Source organism: Camponotus vicinus, unplaced genomic scaffold (genome assembly GCF_025532165.1).
Source record: "Camponotus vicinus isolate PSW18456_S1 unplaced genomic scaffold, iyCamVici1.0 SCAF_7, whole genome shotgun sequence".
Taxonomy (NCBI): Eukaryota; Metazoa; Arthropoda; class Insecta; order Hymenoptera; family Formicidae; genus Camponotus; species Camponotus vicinus.
In genome coordinates, this window is record NW_028141979.1 from 9281828 (window position 1) to 9300285 (window position 18458).

At 27.6% G+C, this 18458-nt stretch overlaps 2 protein-coding genes across 3 annotated transcripts; one reads left to right on the plus strand and one right to left on the minus strand.

The window, feature by feature from the left end:
* Positions 1–4164: 4164 nt before the first annotated feature.
* On the plus strand, positions 4165–9831 carry LOC145975078 (uncharacterized). 2 transcript variants are annotated; one of them, XR_014439872.1, is made up of 6 exons: positions 4165–6185; positions 7748–8020; positions 8101–8497; positions 8830–8971; positions 9078–9208; positions 9694–9788. XR_014439872.1 is itself a non-coding variant. In XM_083105216.1 (5 exons), the coding sequence occupies exons 1-5, from the start codon at positions 6028–6030 to the stop codon at positions 9720–9722; spliced, it is 999 nt and encodes a 332-aa protein (XP_082961342.1). In that variant the 5' UTR covers positions 4171–6027; the 3' UTR covers positions 9723–9831. The 2 variants fall into 2 exon arrangements, 1 of the variants encoding a protein (XP_082961342.1); XM_083105216.1 differs by lacking the exon at positions 9078–9208 and having other exon boundaries at positions 4171–6185; positions 9694–9831.
* Positions 9832–11575: 1744 nt separating this feature from the next.
* LOC145975029 (cytochrome P450 6k1-like) lies at positions 11576–14637 on the minus strand. Its single transcript, XM_083105170.1, has 6 exons — positions 14616–14637; positions 14066–14435; positions 13575–13909; positions 13127–13354; positions 12651–12902; positions 11576–11746 (listed from the first exon to the last, which is right to left on the minus strand). The coding sequence occupies exons 1-6, from the start codon at positions 14635–14637 to the stop codon at positions 11583–11585; spliced, it is 1371 nt and encodes a 456-aa protein (XP_082961296.1). The 3' UTR covers positions 11576–11582.
* Between the last annotated feature and the right edge of the window lie 3821 nt (positions 14638–18458).

The window sequence follows — 18458 nt, forward strand, 5'->3', positions numbered from 1 at the left end:
CCATTTAAGAAATTTAAGGTGACCTTTATGTGACCTTCAAATGACTGTTCAAGGTCAAATCATTGTCACCATCTTATGGCCCCCTCGAAACCAAACAACTTTTGTCTGAAATATTTTTCTCTCCCGGGCTTGGTTTTCGAGATATTCGACTGGTCGGATTAAAATGAAACACCCTGTATATACAGGGTGTCCGATTCGTGAGGGACCAAACGAAAAGTGATGATAGATTGGGTCAAACTAAGAAGAAAAGTCCTCTACCATTTTGCAAAATTCGCAATAATTATTAAGTAATAAGCAAAAATGTCCCGGCGCATGAGAAGCGGTAAACCGCTTGTAGTGTGTGATTATTAAGTGATTAAACGAAAAGTGGTGATAGATTGGGTCAAACTGAAAAGAAAAGTTCTCTACCATATTGCAAAATTCGCAATAATTATTAAGTTATAGGCAAAAATGTCTCAGAGTATAAGAAGCGGTAGACAGATCGCTTCTCATGCGCTGAGACATTTTTGCCTATAACTTAATTATTGCGAATTTTGCAATATGGTAGAGAACTTTTCTTTTCAGTTTGACCCAATCTATCACCACTTTTCGTTTGATCACTTAATAATCACACACTACAAGCGGTTTACCGCTTCTCATGCGCCGGGACATTTTTGCTTATTACTTAATAATTATTGCGAATTTTGCAAAATGGTAAAGGACTTTTCTTCTTAGTTTGACCCAATCTATCATCACTTTTCGTTTGGTCCCTCACGAATCGGACACCCTGTATATACAGGGTGAGCCATTTTAATTAACGCACGCAATTATTGCGGAAACAAAGCATTTTAGAGAAAAATGTTTCAGACAAAAGTTTTATGGTTTCGAGGGGGCCATAAGATGGTATCATTGGTTTGACACTGAAGAGTCATTTGAAGGTCACGTGAAGGTCACTTCAATTTTTTTAATTGGAACACCCGATATATTTTTGCACACTCTTGTAGCTTATCTCGAGTGCTTTCCAAAACACTATAATTAAGTACCTTTTCGTTAAGTACTTTTTGAGTTATGAGGCTTGAAATAATTTCTTAATTTTACATAAACCGTAAAATATCTTGTAAAATATTCATTTTTCGATTATCTTACCTTAATACTTTTACGTACAAAATAATGAGAGGAATCAATTGGTCTAAAGAAAACACATAGTTGTTTTGAAGAAAAAATATGTAATTTGCAATTAACAATTCCATATTTTTTCTTAAAAACAACTATGTGTTTTCTTTACACCAATTGATTCCTCTCGTTATTTTGTACATAAAAGTATTAAGATAAGATAATCGAAAAATGAATATTTTACAAGATATTTTACGGTTTATGTAAAATTAAGAAATTATTTCAATTTAACTTTGTGTAATTTTATGTAAATTATTTCAAGCCTCATAACTCAAAAAGTACTTAACGAAAAGGTACTTAATTATAGTGTTTTGGAAAGCTCTCGAGATAAGCTACAAGAATATGCAATGACAAATAGTAGATTCCATTTAAGAAATTGAAGTTGACCTTCATGTGACCTTCAAATAACTCTTCAAGGTCAAACCAATGATACCATCTTATGGCCCCCTCGAAACCATAAAACTTTTGTCTGAATCATTTTTCCGTATCTGTCTTAGGTATAAAGAAATTTGGGTGCATAGATTAAAATGGCCCACCCTGTATATTCATATAACGCAAATATTTCAGAATAAAATTGTAGCCTATATATATATATATATATATATATAAGTGAAATATTATGAACTATTACGAAATATCTGAACGCGCGAATTCACGACTTATTAATTACCGTTATACGATATCAAAGATATTGGCAAACTAGTCCCTTATAACTAAAAAATTGCTGTAGTTGCAATATTTTCGTATTAGAATTTTTGATTCTAATTTATCCCTAAAATACATTAACATACATTAAATATTTAACGGAGATCGTGAGGCATTCTGCATATGTGTATACATATATATTTATTTACGTAATACTTAATTGAGGTTTGATTATCGATTTTGACTGAAATAGCAATAGCAATATTCAGGAAAATATTTAAAAGCAGATAATGAATATTAAAACCAGAAATAATAATATATGTGACAAGACGTATGCTGGCTTTAATTGAAATTTTTATAATCACACAACCAAATTAGATTCAATTAATCGATTAGGTACTGTATATTATGATGACGACATCCCCAACTTCTCTAAAGCCGATTAATTTAAAATTAACTCTATGTGGAAGAACGGATTTTCAACCATAGCGATCAAATGATTGCAACCAATATATTATAACATACAACAATATATTAAACAATATATTAACTTGCATGAAAATTAATACCACAAATAGGAAATATAAAAATGAATATCTTATAAATAGTACAAGATATAAACAACCCTTCTTTATTTACTTTATACATTAAATTCTTGAAAAAAGATCATTATTTACGATAAAGATGTAATATAAAATCTAAAATATATTTATCTTACATATAATAACCACGTAAAATTTCGAGATATAAATTACAAAATATTTAGTTACAGTGGGACGACCTTTCTCGCGGCGCTCTTCTAGTCACGCGCATTGGCCGATCTTTTTTAATTAATATGTTGAAATTTTACGTGGTTCCTTGCAAAATGATATAGGATTTTTTAGTTCAGTTTAGCGAGATCTACTTATGGTTTTACTTTATTGCGAGATACTGGAAACACCCTGTATATATTTGAATATACTACAATATTAATTATACAGAAAACTCGACTCTAAAAGATGCTTCTTTTTTAAATAGAAAAAATTTCGTAGAAAATATGAAGGTTTTTTAAAATATTGTTTTGTTAGCAGCTTTATTGCATAGTAAGATCAGATAAATACATTTAAACTCTAGCATTCCTTTTTATCTCAGAATATATTAAAATATTGAAATATCGTTGAAATGTAAAAAAGTAAAAAATATTTAATTTCTCTTTCTTCCCCTTGCTTTCACTCTCCCTTTTTCATTGGTTTCCGTATTGTAATAAATTAATAATTACGAATATGTTCCCATCCGAATCGTCATCCGTAACAACTGTATTATTGTGCATTATATTCGGATTAAATTTTGCGGTAATACAAAAACACATGCAAATTATCACGTTGAACATGTTAAATTATTTATCTATATTGCGCACTAATATATTAATCATATTATAATCGTTGCAAATCTTTTCTTAAATATATTTAAGTTGAACTTATTTAACTTGTAAAAAATGCAAAAAAATATGCTGATCAAAATGGAAACAGAATTAAAGAATTAAAATCTCGAATTTGAAAAAATATGTAAGCTTATAAAGCTATCACGTTATATAAACATGTTATTGAAGAAATGTCAATAGTGATCGATCCAAAAATGGTACAAAAAATATCTCGCGATATTTATTACTTGAAAAAAAATAGTTTACAGTTGTATTGCGCTTATATTGTAGTTACATTTTCCGCAATGCGGAAATCTCAGGCACTCTCGAGGCTGCTTGACCGAATCATCAATACTCGAGTATCAATTTGCCATTTGCACTAATATCGACGATATACGCTGCTATCAGTATTTGAGTTCACGAAGCCAAATCCTCGCGGATAATCCATAATTGTCGAAACGATGCAACGTTTTATCCGCTAATCCCGCACTGGACGCCTACGACGATCGAATCAGATTGACGTCGTTTAAGATTTATATCTGGCCATGAAAGAGATTTTTATATCGGATCGCGAGAAAGAGGGAGAGGCGAGCTCGGAGGAGTATACATTGTGTATGCGTTTAAAATAGGATTTTTAAACGCATTTTTAAAAGTCAACAAAAATCGAATCAGCTGAGATAAAACCTGATTCTCTTATTTATATTTTAATTATAAAGATAATGGAAATATCAATAAGTTAAACAAAAATTAAATTTTACATTTTAAAATCTGAGATTCTTAATATATCGCATTCTTTCCTTACTTTATACTTTGATATTATTTTATCATATATATAAATTATTGTAATATATTTTTTTATGTAATTCTTATAATTATTATATCTTTAAGAAAATAAAGCGAGAATAATTTGCTTTAATCTAAGATATTACGATTGAAGACATGTGAAGTATCAAGATTAAAAATTCTTCTGGAATTTTCACAATTTTCAAACATAGACAGTTACACAGTTCAGTATATTGTGCATTATTAAATTGGAAAATGCAATCATGCTCTTTAGCAATACCGTATATTTGCTGCACAATGTAAAACGCTAAAAGTCGCAAAGTGGCTGGGTTTGCTGTAATTGTCGCAATCCTCTCTGCCATGTAACATCCCCCTCGTTTGTATGAAAAAAGGGAATAAAGCCGTTTTGTTCGTATTTAAAACTGATCGGCTAACTCGGTTAATTACAACATTCGGAGTGGTAATTGTCGCGATGTAGATCACGTAATGACGTGATCGGACCCGTTCTATTGGTTTAACTTCGTTAAATTCTAGCTGGAATGCCATTGCACAAACACCTCGCGATTTGCGAAACACACGATCAATCCGTTCCATGATGAAGTACGATTTGCGGCCACGAATTAGCGGCTTAATGCGCGTCGAAAATCAACGCCCGTACCATGCCAAGTATCGGCTTGCCATTAATCGACCCGATTCCACGTGAACACTTTAACATTCTTACGCCTCGCGAGATTGTTTTGCCCTCGTTTGTTTTCGATTAAAGGTCTATTTATACATATCCGTGACGTATCAGTGCTGTATCCGTTCAGTTCCGTGATTTTCCGTCAATATCAGTGATGATAAATATCGTTTCTTTGTTTTTAGATGGATGTGTTCACACATGTCCGACGCAGTATCGTATTCGGACCGTTCAGTGTCAGTTTAGTATCCGCATAGTGATATTGCGTTTATTGCAAACGATATTTTTGCTTTTTCACGGATACATTACGACGGATTTGCAATAAATTCGATTCTTTTACTTCGTTTTCTCTCATAATCCAAATTATATCTAGATTGTCAAATAGAACGATAAAGTAGCACGGATGAAATATATTTTACTTTAAGTATTAAAATAATAATTATTGTCCGTAAAGATCATAACGATCGAAGTGATTATTTAATATTTGAATTTCTATCGCTTAATCGATTCTCGATTAAATTTATACATCGCGCGCGCGAAATATGCATTTTGAGATCTATCGTCGCGACGTAATTTTACGTATTATTTAACATATATGGAATTAAGTATTAATAATTCATATCAAATTATTTCTTAATGTACTTACCAAATCAATCACGTTTAGAAAAGGAATTTGAAGCTTAGAAAAGAATTATTTATTAAACGATTGATGTAACACGGGACCATTCGTTATGCTAATTATTTGGATTTATTCGATTGTTTTACAGCGCTTTTCCGAAGTCAAATTCTATAATATTTAGTTCTGCATTTTAAAAAACTGACTTTTATAGCGAACTAAATAAATAAATAAATAAATAAATGATGTTGAGAAGAAGAAGAATAAAACACATAAATAAATAAATAAATAAATAATAGTGTGGAATTAAGAGAGAACATATTAATATTTTTATTATAATAAATTATTATTAATTAAATTATTTATATTCTTATTTATATTATTTATATTATTTATATTATTAGGGAGAAGACTGAGAGGTGTCATGGTCTGCTTGATTTCTGAAAGCGCCTTTCTTTTGAATACGTCTTTTGTAGACATTAGAAAGAGGATAACATATATATGTTACCCTCTGAGAACATTCGTGGACATTGGCTTTGTAGTTCATGTCCACGTTTCAGGGATCGTCTAAAAGCGGGCCATGACACCTCTCTGTCCTCTCTCTAGTTTTAGTATGTATTAGAGTTCAGTAGTGTCTCTTGTTGGAAAATGCCATATATCTCTTGTATTTACGAATATAAACAGAATTAGTAAGACGAAACTAATAAATAACGTCCATTGCAAGCTTTCTTGTTTTATTAAATATTCTTTGCAATGACTACGATAACATCATTACCTAACGAAACAATCATTTTTATTCTGAAATGTGGGAATATCGACATCGAAGATGTAGTGAGATTTGGATCCACGTGCACGAGATTCCAAGAGTTGATACAAGACAATAATTTGTGGAGACAAAAATATTTTGAAAGGTATTTGTTTCTTGTTTATTTTAATATATTCTTATTATTTTATTTTTTTAATTTTTTTTATTAATTTTATTTGATTGACTTTCGTCGTTCAATGGGATATTTTTCATGAAAATTAATAAACATAAAATAACGACAAATAATTGATTTGTTTAATATTCTTAATTCCAATAAGGGACAAATAATTTATTTAATAATCTCGATTCCTTTGAGATTCAGAATATTAAACAGATTTTTTCAATTGGATGGGTAAATTGGAAATAGTCCATTTATAAGAGGATACAAAATGAATTGAAAATTCGAACATGCTTATCGCAAACAAAGTCTTTAGCCAGACGGAAAGAGAATAATATCATCTGCACCCATTGAACTATAGAACTAACTGGAATGAGCGCTCCTTTGTTACGAGCCGAGCCTGCCTGTGCGACGAAGACCATCGCTATTTGGAATCGCTGTCTCTGTTACACTAACATGCTATAGTATATTTCTCCTATAGTTTCATAACGTACTATCTGTGTCCATACCTTAGTCAGTATATGTTCGAACAATGAATATATAAAAAATATTATTGTAATGAAATTGATTATTTAAGGAAATATAATGACGACAAACGAAATAAAATAATGCTTTATTTTGCTAAATTTTTGGTGAAAAAATTCTGTACACAACTTTAATGCACAGACGTATATTTTTAGTTAAGGTAATACATGAAAAAGAGAGACGGCAATACCAAATAGATACTGTCTCCCTCGGCTCGAGGTCACCGGGCAATAACAAAGGCAGCGCTCGTTCCAGTTAGTTTTATAGTTCAATGTCTGCACCATGATGTTTTCGGCCTTCTCCTGAACCTAAAGGCCCTTGCACAATGCTAGGCAACAGGCAATAAGAACAGAAATACTATCTATTCTCTGCTCCTATTGGCGAATATTTTCTATTCCGCGTTTTATTGGTGAATAGTTTTTATTCCCTATTCCTATTGCCTGTTACCTAGCATTGTGCAAGGGCCTTAACTGGCAATGTATGCCTATTACATATATATGTTCTCTCCTTTTTATTTTTATTTTTAGTTTTGTAGATTTTGTTACTAAATTATAAACAAAGAAACTAACTTGTTCTCCATAGTGTATGTCGCCTTTTTATATTAACTAATTATTAAAACTACTTAATATTTCTAAAATACAAATCTCGAAAAAAATTATTTTTAATATAAAAATTATATTATCTATAACAATCTTTAATTTTTAATTCGACCTTATAATTAAATCCAATTTGACCTTATAATTAAAAGGGGAGTTTATTTTTGTGTTGTGAGAAGAATACAAAGATATCAAATTAGATTATTGTTATATATATTTTTAAATTTTTTTATATTGAAACTTCGTAATAATGAACCTCAAAGTGTAGTGCATAAAATCAATATTGTACACAATTTTTAGAATTTATTCCAAATATTGACATAAAATGCAATTAAAAAATTTGCACATATTTTAGAAAGTAGAATTTATTATTGTTTTAAAATAATTATTATTGTTTTGCCTAAAATTTATTATTGTTTTAATTTTTAGGTATCCATGGATGGAGGAAAGACGTAATACAAAAAAGTGGGAGAAATTTTTCGCCCATTTAAATTTTAAAGAACAAATAATAACGATTATGAAGCGTATAAAAAACCTACAGGATTATCTGTTTGCGCTATACGAAGATGAGTCATTAACCACTCAAAAAGACGTTATTAAAGAAGAATTCGACATGCTTTTGTACTCCATAGCTGAAGATTCTACGATTTACATATTTATTTGTTCTGAGTTAGATAGAATTGTTTCTAAAAAATGGTCAAGGTAGAATTCAATAAACTAAATTGCTATTAACATTAAATTAATGTAATTATTGTATAGTTAATAATTAAATTTTTATTTAGAAATTTTGCAACGATGTGCACTACCATATTTGACTGCAACTTTATTTTACAACATTTACAAAACGATCCGTCAAACATTCACATGAGCCACGACATAAATGAAATTAAGCCATATCCCCTACCACACGTGTCTTATTCGATTCAAAATACATGGTTAGATGATATCGAGCAAGAAATATTATCTCGCCTTAAAAATAAATATCCTGCATATCCAATATTTTGGATTTCTTCTGAGAAACTTTCCGTTTGGGGAAGGCTCGATAACAATGACACTTTCTGGGATGAAACAGAAATAATGCAAATTATGGAAATACTCGAAGAGTATGTATTTTCGAAATTAATGCTCCATAAATTGGATCAACTATGGCAAAAATTAGATCCGAAAAAATATCATCATGTAAGTTATTCTAAACAAATACATTGTAGATTATATGAATTAAATTTTGTTAAGAGAAAAGTTTCCACACATTTTTCTAGAATATATTAAAGTGATAAATTATTTAAAATAATTTCAAGTTGTCCGACAATAATAAATACCGCACAAAAATGAAAATGTCAAAAAATGTCTCCGAATATTAAAAAATTAATGTCTTTCAAAATTCAAAATTCACATCTCCGGTACGCAATATATTAAATTATACAGTCATATTTTGCTCCGCGTTAAACACAACTTTATGCTCTATATGAATATTCACAGAATCGTTTATTCTAATATAATTTATGCCTTAGGAATCAGCACATTTTAAGGACCGTATACTATATGCTACATATCACAGTGTAGCTAGTAGATTCCGCATAGACTGCGATTCGTCGGTAGATCTATTAGACCAATTTCAAAAAAAAAAAAAAAAATTTTCTAGACTCGAAAAACGTAAGTATAATTTTAGCTTTAGTTTTATAAACGATCCTAAGTATGATATTTATATGTCCATTTTCATGTATGTATGCCTATTTCTATACACATCTTATCTGCAAAGGTTATATACCTTTATTGTGAAGTTATCTACAAATTAAGGGGTTACAGAAGATCTCTTAGATCTAGGTGACATTAGGGACTGACCTAGCCCCACCCGTTCTTATTACTACTACTATCTACAAATTTATGAGGGTATTTGTTTTTTGTAAATTGATACAATAAGATGTATCGTGCATATAATATTGTATCTGTTTCGAACATTCAACAAAAACTATTGCGTATACTATAGACGCATACATGTATAAAAAGATTATAGAAATAAATAAACCGAAATCTTTTTCATTAGGTTTCTAAACTCATTTCTAAAAGTTCGTTTATATTCCTTCATACAATCTCTAGGGAACCTATCTTATTTTGTGCGTACAAACTGCAAAACTTTTATATTAAGCAAATATTGTTATGACCTTTTTACGATTTTCAATTTTTTTTAATTTTTGATATAAAGTCAGGAGGTTCCTGCTTTGTTTCTGTATGTACTTTAATCGTGGAGGAGCATTTATTATTTTGTCCAATAAAAACTAATAAAAAGATTTCGGACAAAAATGAAATATAACATTTTATCGGTAAAACAGGACTCCAGCATCCCCTTAAGAACCAACTGATTTTTTTTGTTTTAGATGAACCTTGTAGATGGCACAACGATTAGCGTAAAGCGTAACACATGGGAACACGTCTGGCGCCAGCGATAATATCTGCTATATATCTTTTATATATTTTAATAAAATGTAATGCTGTATTAAGAAAAATATATATAATATATTGGTAAAACTCATGTGTTTTTTTTAATAATCCTAATACTTTCCACGAAAAAAATTCGTGAAAATAGAGTCATTTTTGGTACGTCTGGGTGTATGTCCCCCTTTAATTACTTGACATAAATGAAAGTTTACCATTATATTTTCCACAAACGCTATTATATGTTCCAAGTCATCTGCATTGAAACACAATAAAAAACAAGAATAATAAGGGTCAAGATTGCGATTGGAATAATAGAAACGCATACAAGAGAGTTCATTGATAATCGCACATAGGCGTTAATATTTAATATTTAGATAGCATAGATGCCAATATAGATAACAAATCAAATTTACGAATGATAAGTAACATTCTATGTTTTCACGTTTTCTGCACAAACATAGCTGCACAATTACTCATATCTATAAATAGAAATGTGGGAAAGCATTTGAATTTGTCAATCAATTCCATTATATAAGTTACGAAATTTCGACAATGCTGGAAATGTAAGACTGTAAGCTATTGGAATAAATTTTCTCTGTATGGAACATTTTCGTCTTTTTGTTCCCTGACACTCTCAGGAATCTTAATTTCTAAGACAAACCGAACTCTTGAACAGCACAATAATATGATATTAATAATGAGGCTAAATTTAATAAAGGAAATAATAAGAAAATTATACTTAATGCCTAAAACTCGAGATTTAATTTATAAAAACATTACATTTTGATTTTTTGCTTCAAATAATAAATGTAACAGTTTCCTATCTATCCTCTCAATTTCAAACAATCCGTTTAATATTTAGAATCTCTTATTGGAAAAGCAGTAGACTAAACTAATTGTTACGTGCAGTAACAATGAAATTCTCATATCGATATGAAAAAGATTAGAAATCGTATGCTTAATTGCTTTTAAATATTATTTAAAAGTTGTCAATCAATGATGAAGGAAATAAATCGAGATAAAATTTAAGAGCTGCAAATATACATATAAAATATGAAATATTTACGACGTTTTAACATAATTCATAGTATAAGAAAACACAAATATTAAAATAACTATTATACTAAAAATAAAACACATTTATATAAAATAGATTTTATTTGGCAAGCAGTAAGGTAAATATTAATATTTATGACGGATAAAGAAAAGGATAATCTATTAACTGTTTATGAAATCTTTGTTTTTTATTAAATGTTTCTTATTCAATGCTTATCTCGATAATTTATATACGACTATCTTGCATACACTCGGAAATAAAAATACTTTAATGCACGCAATAAATGAACTTAACCATTTATCCGTCTAATTTCAAATAATCTATTTAATATACTGACTTCCAACAAAGGATCCAGATTATTAATCAAATTACTTTAAATCAAGTCAATTTGCCAGAAATTAAACAAAAGAAAACAAATATACCTTAGATCTTATGTTAGTCCTTTATCAATCCTTTGAAGATTTTATTTTTACCCATTTTATGATGAAAATTTAAATACAAGTTAGTTAAATTTGTCGTCGCGTAGCGGCAAGCGAAGAAACACATGTAATACACTATTATACATTTTTATTATTTAAAAATGTTGTTGCACATTACTGAAATAATATTGTTAAATAATATCTTTACAATATTTCTGCTGCATTATAATGCAATGAGTAATGCTGTAACATTGCAGCAATGTTGTTGCAAGCTTCTGTGTTGTATGAAATATATATAATATTTTTGGATAAGTAAATTTAAATATATTCAAGAATGTTTATATATTATTTTTTATCGCGGCTTTATAGTAAGATATACACCTCCTTTGGGCGTAAGTGTAAGGCTATTCGGATCGTAAGTTAACGGGACCATAGTTCGGGGATCAAGTTTGAATTTGAATTTCGACAGAAGACTTATAAGTCCAACCTTGGTTTGCATATAAGCAAATTTTACACCTAAAAATTAATAGTAATAATGACGTAAAATTGATACATTGATAGGATAATAGCGTAATACAGAACAGAACATTGCAGCAATATTTCGACAATATTGCAATGTTGCTGCAATGTTACAACAATATTAATAATACTGTTACAATATTCTGTGCTGTCTGGGTGATAAGATAATGATAGATAATTCACATTTGTTATAGTCATTGCATAATAAGATATTACACAGATATTACACAGTAAAGTAATTGATTATTTATGTATAATTAAATATAAATTTCTTTTAGAATTTTTAAAAAAATATTTAAAGTTAATAGCATCTCTAAATAAAATATAATCAAAATATAATTATAATATCTTAATAAATCATAATCATAAATAATCATATACAATTTATTCAATAACATGTAGTATTAATAATCAATGAAGCTCTAAATATTACAATATAAATAACTCAAAATCGAAGCAAAATCAAATGAGAGCCAGCGCTAGATAGAAAACGTTAAAAAAATGATTACATAACTCTTCTTAAATTAAATCATATATATATATTTATTCATATTAAATTTTTTGATTGTATATTATTCAATAATGTTGCTAAAATAATATCATAAATAAATATTAAGAAGTAAGGATTTTCGAAAAAGTATGAAAAAAAATATATTATATTATATTAATACTGTAAATAAAATATTTAATTATTTAATTATGTATTTTAAAATATATGTATTAATCTATACTACATATTTTTATCCCCCTTGAATTTAATAAAAAATTGCTATAAAAATATATTAAAAGAAGTTAATAAAAAAAGTTAATAAAATAAAGTTTATAAAAAATTAAAAAAGAAATTGGCGTAAACAATGAGAAAACAGATTTTATCAATTAGAAAAGGCTTATCTACACTCACCGATACAAATTCGTGGTCCTTCTCCAAATGGCAAATAAGTATAAGGATGTCTGGCTGCTATCTTATCCTCGTTAAATCGTTCAGGATCAAATCTATCAGGATCTGGATATATCAATGGATCTCGATGTAATCCGAATATCGATATAATGATTGGCATGTCTTTTGGAACATGAATATTTGTTGTTGGAAGATCTATTTCCTCGGTACAGATACGATGCAAATTACATGCAGGCGGATATTTCCTCATTGTCTCTGCAATATATAAAAAAATATAAAAATATAAAAACACTTCAAAATATATAATCAGTTATTATTAGACATATTTATTTAGATATATATAAGTCAAGAAATATTAGTGTGTATGTGTGTGTAGAAACTTCCAGTTAGAATTTGTAATCTGTTTGCAAAGGAAACTTGATAAGAATAATTAGTCCCGATGACTTTACAATATAGATTATCAACTTGCCGTTTATTACTTTGTGAAGATATGTGAAGATATATCATTTCGTTCACAGCATTATAAGTCAATTCGCCATTTTTTAATATTTCATCGATTTCATTGCGAAGTTTGTCTTGCAAGTATTGATGTTGAGCTAATTCGTATAAACAAAATGTTGATGTTGTGGAAGAAGTTTCGAAACCAGCAGCGAAAAAGACGAAAGCTTGCGGAACCGCTTCTGATAAAGTCAGCCTGTTGATGGTTGCTATATATAAACAAAACATTTTATTAATCTTGTTTCTTTTAGAAATATTCTAAAAAAAATTAGATGTGCTTTTATATAATTACTACATACGACTAATTATATCGTCGTATTTAATTAAAATAAGAATTGTATGTATTATGTTTAAAAACAAAATTGATTTTAAAAGACAAAATAAGCGCGATAGAAAACAAATATTTAAAACAATTATGTACATATTTACAAGATTTATCGATATCTCTCATATCATCGGATTCAACGTAGCCCTTCTCCATAAGTTGTATGAGCAGATTCATAAAATCATGCTTGATGATGTTATGACGTTGTCTATATTCCACATTCTCCCGAAAAATTTTCACAAAAAACTCTCTCATACTTCGATCAAAAAAAGAAATGGAAAAGAATTTCAAAATTTGAGGCATAAGAAAAAATAAAGCATTCCAAAAAAGGTTAATTTCAAAGATCTTTTTTCCCCAATATCGAAACTCACTATCCTCCTTCGCTATGCAATTGGAATTGACTCCAAAAGCTGTTGACATAATTATATCCGTTGTATATCTACAAATACATTTTCAACAAATTATTATAGTAATATTAAAAAACTTTCTTTATGTACAATTTTTTTTAATAATTCTTGTATAAATATATATTATATTGTATGAATATATATATATTATATTATATACAAAAATGATCTCTTTAAAAAAATTTTACCTTCCAAACCAATCTTTTATCTCGATTGAATCTCCTGTTTGAGTCACATTTTCTAAATTTTTCACAAATTCATCGCCGCATATTTTCATAATCGTAAACATTTGCTTTATTTTGCCTGAAGTAAAAGTGGGTGTCAACTTGACGCACAAATTCCGCCACTTCTTCCCAGACAGTGCAAGCAAATGACCGGTCAGTGGATCAATCTTCTCGTTGCAAAACATTCCGCGATCATGGAAATTCTTGAATTCCTTTGTCAGCACCATTCGAATAAGATCAGGATCAGTAATTATCAGATTTGGTTTGAAAAATGAGTATATTCCAAAGGCACGATGTTCCTTGTATTTTACGTAGATATCGTAGAAGAATTCGCCTGTTAAAAAAGTTTTTGTTCAATTCCACTAGTTTTCGTTTCAAATAAAATGAAAAGAGGGAACAGAGTAAAAAGGAAAAGATATTATAGATAATAAAGATTGCTTATGTAGAAATAAATGCATTATAAAGATTATAATATATTCTTATAATATTTAATATTATAAGAAAATATACTCGCCTATTGTTCTTTTTTTAGTCATTATTGCTCCAATATTACCAGTTGGCACAACAGGTTCAATATAAAAAATATTTCTTTTGCGCCAGTAATTGAATAACACATACTTATAATAAGTATACACAATAATCAAAACAACGATGAAAATCCCAATTAATTCCGCGATTAACATCTTAAATTTTCGTCTAAAATAAATAAAAATGAGCTATTTCATTATATTTAGTTACAATCATAAATCCTCATAATTATTAAATTATAAAATCAAATTCAATAATTTGATTAAAATCATAAAAACGCGAAATATTGCTAAGATATAAAGCCAATAAAAAAAAATTAACATATTTAACATTAAATTTATTATTATAGAAATTAAAGTTAATTTTTATTTTCCACCATTTGCACGAATTTTGAGAAAAATATCATATTAACATAGAAAATGTCCTTTTTATTTATAAATTTGTTTTACTTTATTAGAATTTTAATTTTATAATATTACTTGATTGACTTAACGCGATGATATTTTAATAATTTAAGTATTTAAATATTTAGATATTAAAACTTAAAAACTCTTATGATAAATAATATTTTTGTATATTTGTATTAAAAATTGACTTAACAAATAATCTATTATTATAAACATATGCAAATTCATCAGAAATATTTTGTATACGTTAAATTTCAAAAAAATTTATGCCATTATCAATATTACCTATTTTACATAAGGAACATTTAAAATAATTTTTCCGTCAAAAAGCAATAAATTGTTTGTAAGATATATTTCTACGTATCACTGTCACTACATGTGTATGACATATTGAATGGATATGCTTTTTATCAATATTTTTAAAGTACTGAAGGATATTTCAATCGCGGATGCGCTTATATATTAACATTGTATGTAAGAGATAGATGAAATGAATGTGCAACAACAAGTTATCTTTTTAAAAATATAACTTAATAAATTATTTGCCAGTAACTAGTCATTTCTATTTTATTGAATTGAATGAATTCGCACATTCATTTCATCTATCTTTATATACAATGTTAATAAGAACTAGTGAATATACGATATTTAAAAAATAATGATTACATAACGAAATGTGCAACAACAAGAATATATTATCTTGATGTTAATATTCACACTGCAAGCAGAATATGCGACTTTAGAATCATCGATTTGAATGCAAATAACGTAATTATGTTTTTTGTGTTTCTATGATAAATATCATCGGCTGATGTCGATAAATCGGAAAATTAGTTTCATTTATTTTATTCATTTATTTTTATTTATTTAATTCATTTATTTTTTATGATTTAAATGTGTTTAATTTTGAAAATAATAAACAATTTAAAATCCAATTTTGCGTGTCGTCACATGTAATTTTGCCTATTCCTATTTAATTTCAAATATTTGAAATAATGAGTTAATAAATAAAGTGTGTCTTACTGCTTTGCATAAATTAATTACACATTAATTATTAAGTACTACATACTCGCAAAGTTTCATTAAAATCGATAATCCGAAGGTCATATACTCTCCTTGTGAGTCATTTAAGGAAATGAAAATATTACATAATATAAAAATACTGTGCAAAATATTTCCCCATTAATGTACATAACTTAATTAATAGTAATAATAAAGAAAAGTACATACATACAAATCAATCGTACTTCTAATTTGTTTCGCATGAATATAAGTAAATTAATAAAAAGTACAAAATTATATTATTAATGGATTTTGAGAAAATGTGAAGCATTTTATCACATAATTAAAAATATTTAATTACATTTCAATACAATATTATTGGATAGATTCTATCTTAAATTTAATTTTAAATTTACTTTATTGAGAATTGTGATATATGCAAATATTTATGGTTTATATTTTGTTGCATCCGCGGAGCGATCTCGAAATATATGGAACGCGTGCGACGCAACCGATCTCTACTCGTAATTGATAACGCATTATACAAGAATTTACAGACTCACACACAGTTACATGAGATCAGATTACTATATATATATTTTACGCATTAAAAGAGTCTTTAATATATTACGTATTAAATTTTCGAAAAAAATTATGGTTTGATTAAAATAATTTCATTATTTTCTCTCTCTCTCTCTCTCTCTCTCTCTCTCTCTCTCTCTCTCTCTCTCTCTCTCTAATGTTATTATGTTATAGTAATCAATTATTTGGAAATTTAAGTATTTGGAAAATTTGTATTGAGATAATGTCTCGCACATCTGCTATTACGAGCCAGTGCGTAATCGTGTTGAAACCACTTGAAAATTTCGTTTTCAAATTATTGTAGTAACAAATTTTCCTTTGTTTAATAATGCACATTATTTGCATTAAAAATTCTCTCATGTGTAAAGAGGATTCACCGGTAAATAATGTCCGATTGTAAAATCAATTAACCCTGTTATACTGATACAACAATCAGCGACAAAATATAATGTTCTGTAACTTCTTTTTTTAGTTGTTGTACCTTGAGAAATGTAAATGATTCAACGCACAAGAAAATTTTATTCGTAGAATGAATATATGTGGTAAATATATATAAAGGTTTGCATTTCGAACATATGCTTTAAAATATTTAATCGACCCTTTTCAGAGCCAAAAATTATTTAGAACATCGGAGCAATTATTTTGGATTAAAATTATTCGCGTGTTATCTAATCTACTTATTTTACTTTCAGTCATTGCTTCGATGATATCAATTAAAAAATCTCTTCTTATGAAGTATGTTATATTGAAAGATTATTTTCTACTTTCGGCTTAGTACACAGTAAAATACGCAATAGGCTGAGAACATAAAAAGCGTCCAAACTGATATTTATTATGAGAACTTTATTCAAACAGTTTAATTCTAAATGATGATTAGAAATAATATTTATTTTAATGATTAATTCGAAATTTATTTCTATTTATTTTTTATAATATAATGTATTATATAACATATTATTCTCCATTCTACTTTTAACTTAATATATATATTGAGATATATAGAAATTTTAGCGTAACAATAAGTTTTTTTTATAATTAATGAGACACATTTTCCTTCTTTGGTTCTCATTATAACTGAAAAGATTGTTGTTCGTAATATTAAATATATATATTATTTCAACTTTTATTTTAGTTTATTTTTATATTAGATAGTTTATTATTTAGTTTATAATATCATTATTTTATCAATATATGATAGTTTATATCATGTATTATATATACATATATGAAATATATATCAGTGTTTAACATACATATGTGAAATAATTTTTATTACAATATACATGTATATTAAAATTATTTAATAATTTAATTACATACCTTAAAAATATATTGAAATAAAACACATTTTTTTAAAATCATGTTTAAAACACTTGTTTTAAATATGTTTAAAACAAAATCGTATTTAATTTGATGTAATATTTAAAACATGTTTTAAACATTTGTTTCAAACATAAATGTTTAAAACGTAACCCTGCTACATATACACGCGTAATTTTAAATTATAGAGAGGTATATTTTATTTTATAAATTAATTATTAAGCAATTATTTATTAAGCGATTGATGTAACACGGCACCATTCATTATGCTAATTATTTGGATTTATTCGATTGTTTTACCGCCCTTTTCCGAAATCAAATTCTATAATATTTAGTTTTGCATTTTAAAAAACTGACTTTTATAGCGAACTAAATAAATAAATAAATAAATAAATAATGGCGTGGAATTAAGAGAGAACATATTAATATTTTTATTATAATAAATTATTATTAATTAAATTATTTATATTCTTATTTATATTATTTATATTATTTATATTATCATGGAGAAGACTGAG

Coding starts and splice junctions, on each gene's coding strand:
- LOC145975078 (XM_083105216.1), top strand. CDS start 6,028: ATGACTACGATAACATCATTACCTAACGAAACAATCATTTTTATTCTG. Junction 8,021..8,100: donor GTTTCTAAAAAATGGTCAAG/GTAGAATTCAAT, acceptor ATTTTTATTTAG/AAATTTTGCAACGATGTGCA. Junction 8,972..9,693: donor ATTTTCTAGACTCGAAAAAC/GTAAGTATAATT, acceptor TTTTTGTTTTAG/ATGAACCTTGTAGATGGCAC.
- LOC145975029 (XM_083105170.1), bottom strand. CDS start 14,637: ATGACTAAAAAAAGAACAATAG. Junction 13,910..14,065: donor ATAAAAGATTGGTTTGGAAG/GTAAAATTTTTT, acceptor ATGTATTTGTAG/ATATACAACGGATATAATTA. Junction 11,747..12,650: donor AGGACCACGAATTTGTATCG/GTGAGTGTAGAT, acceptor ATTAATTTTTAG/GTGTAAAATTTGCTTATATG.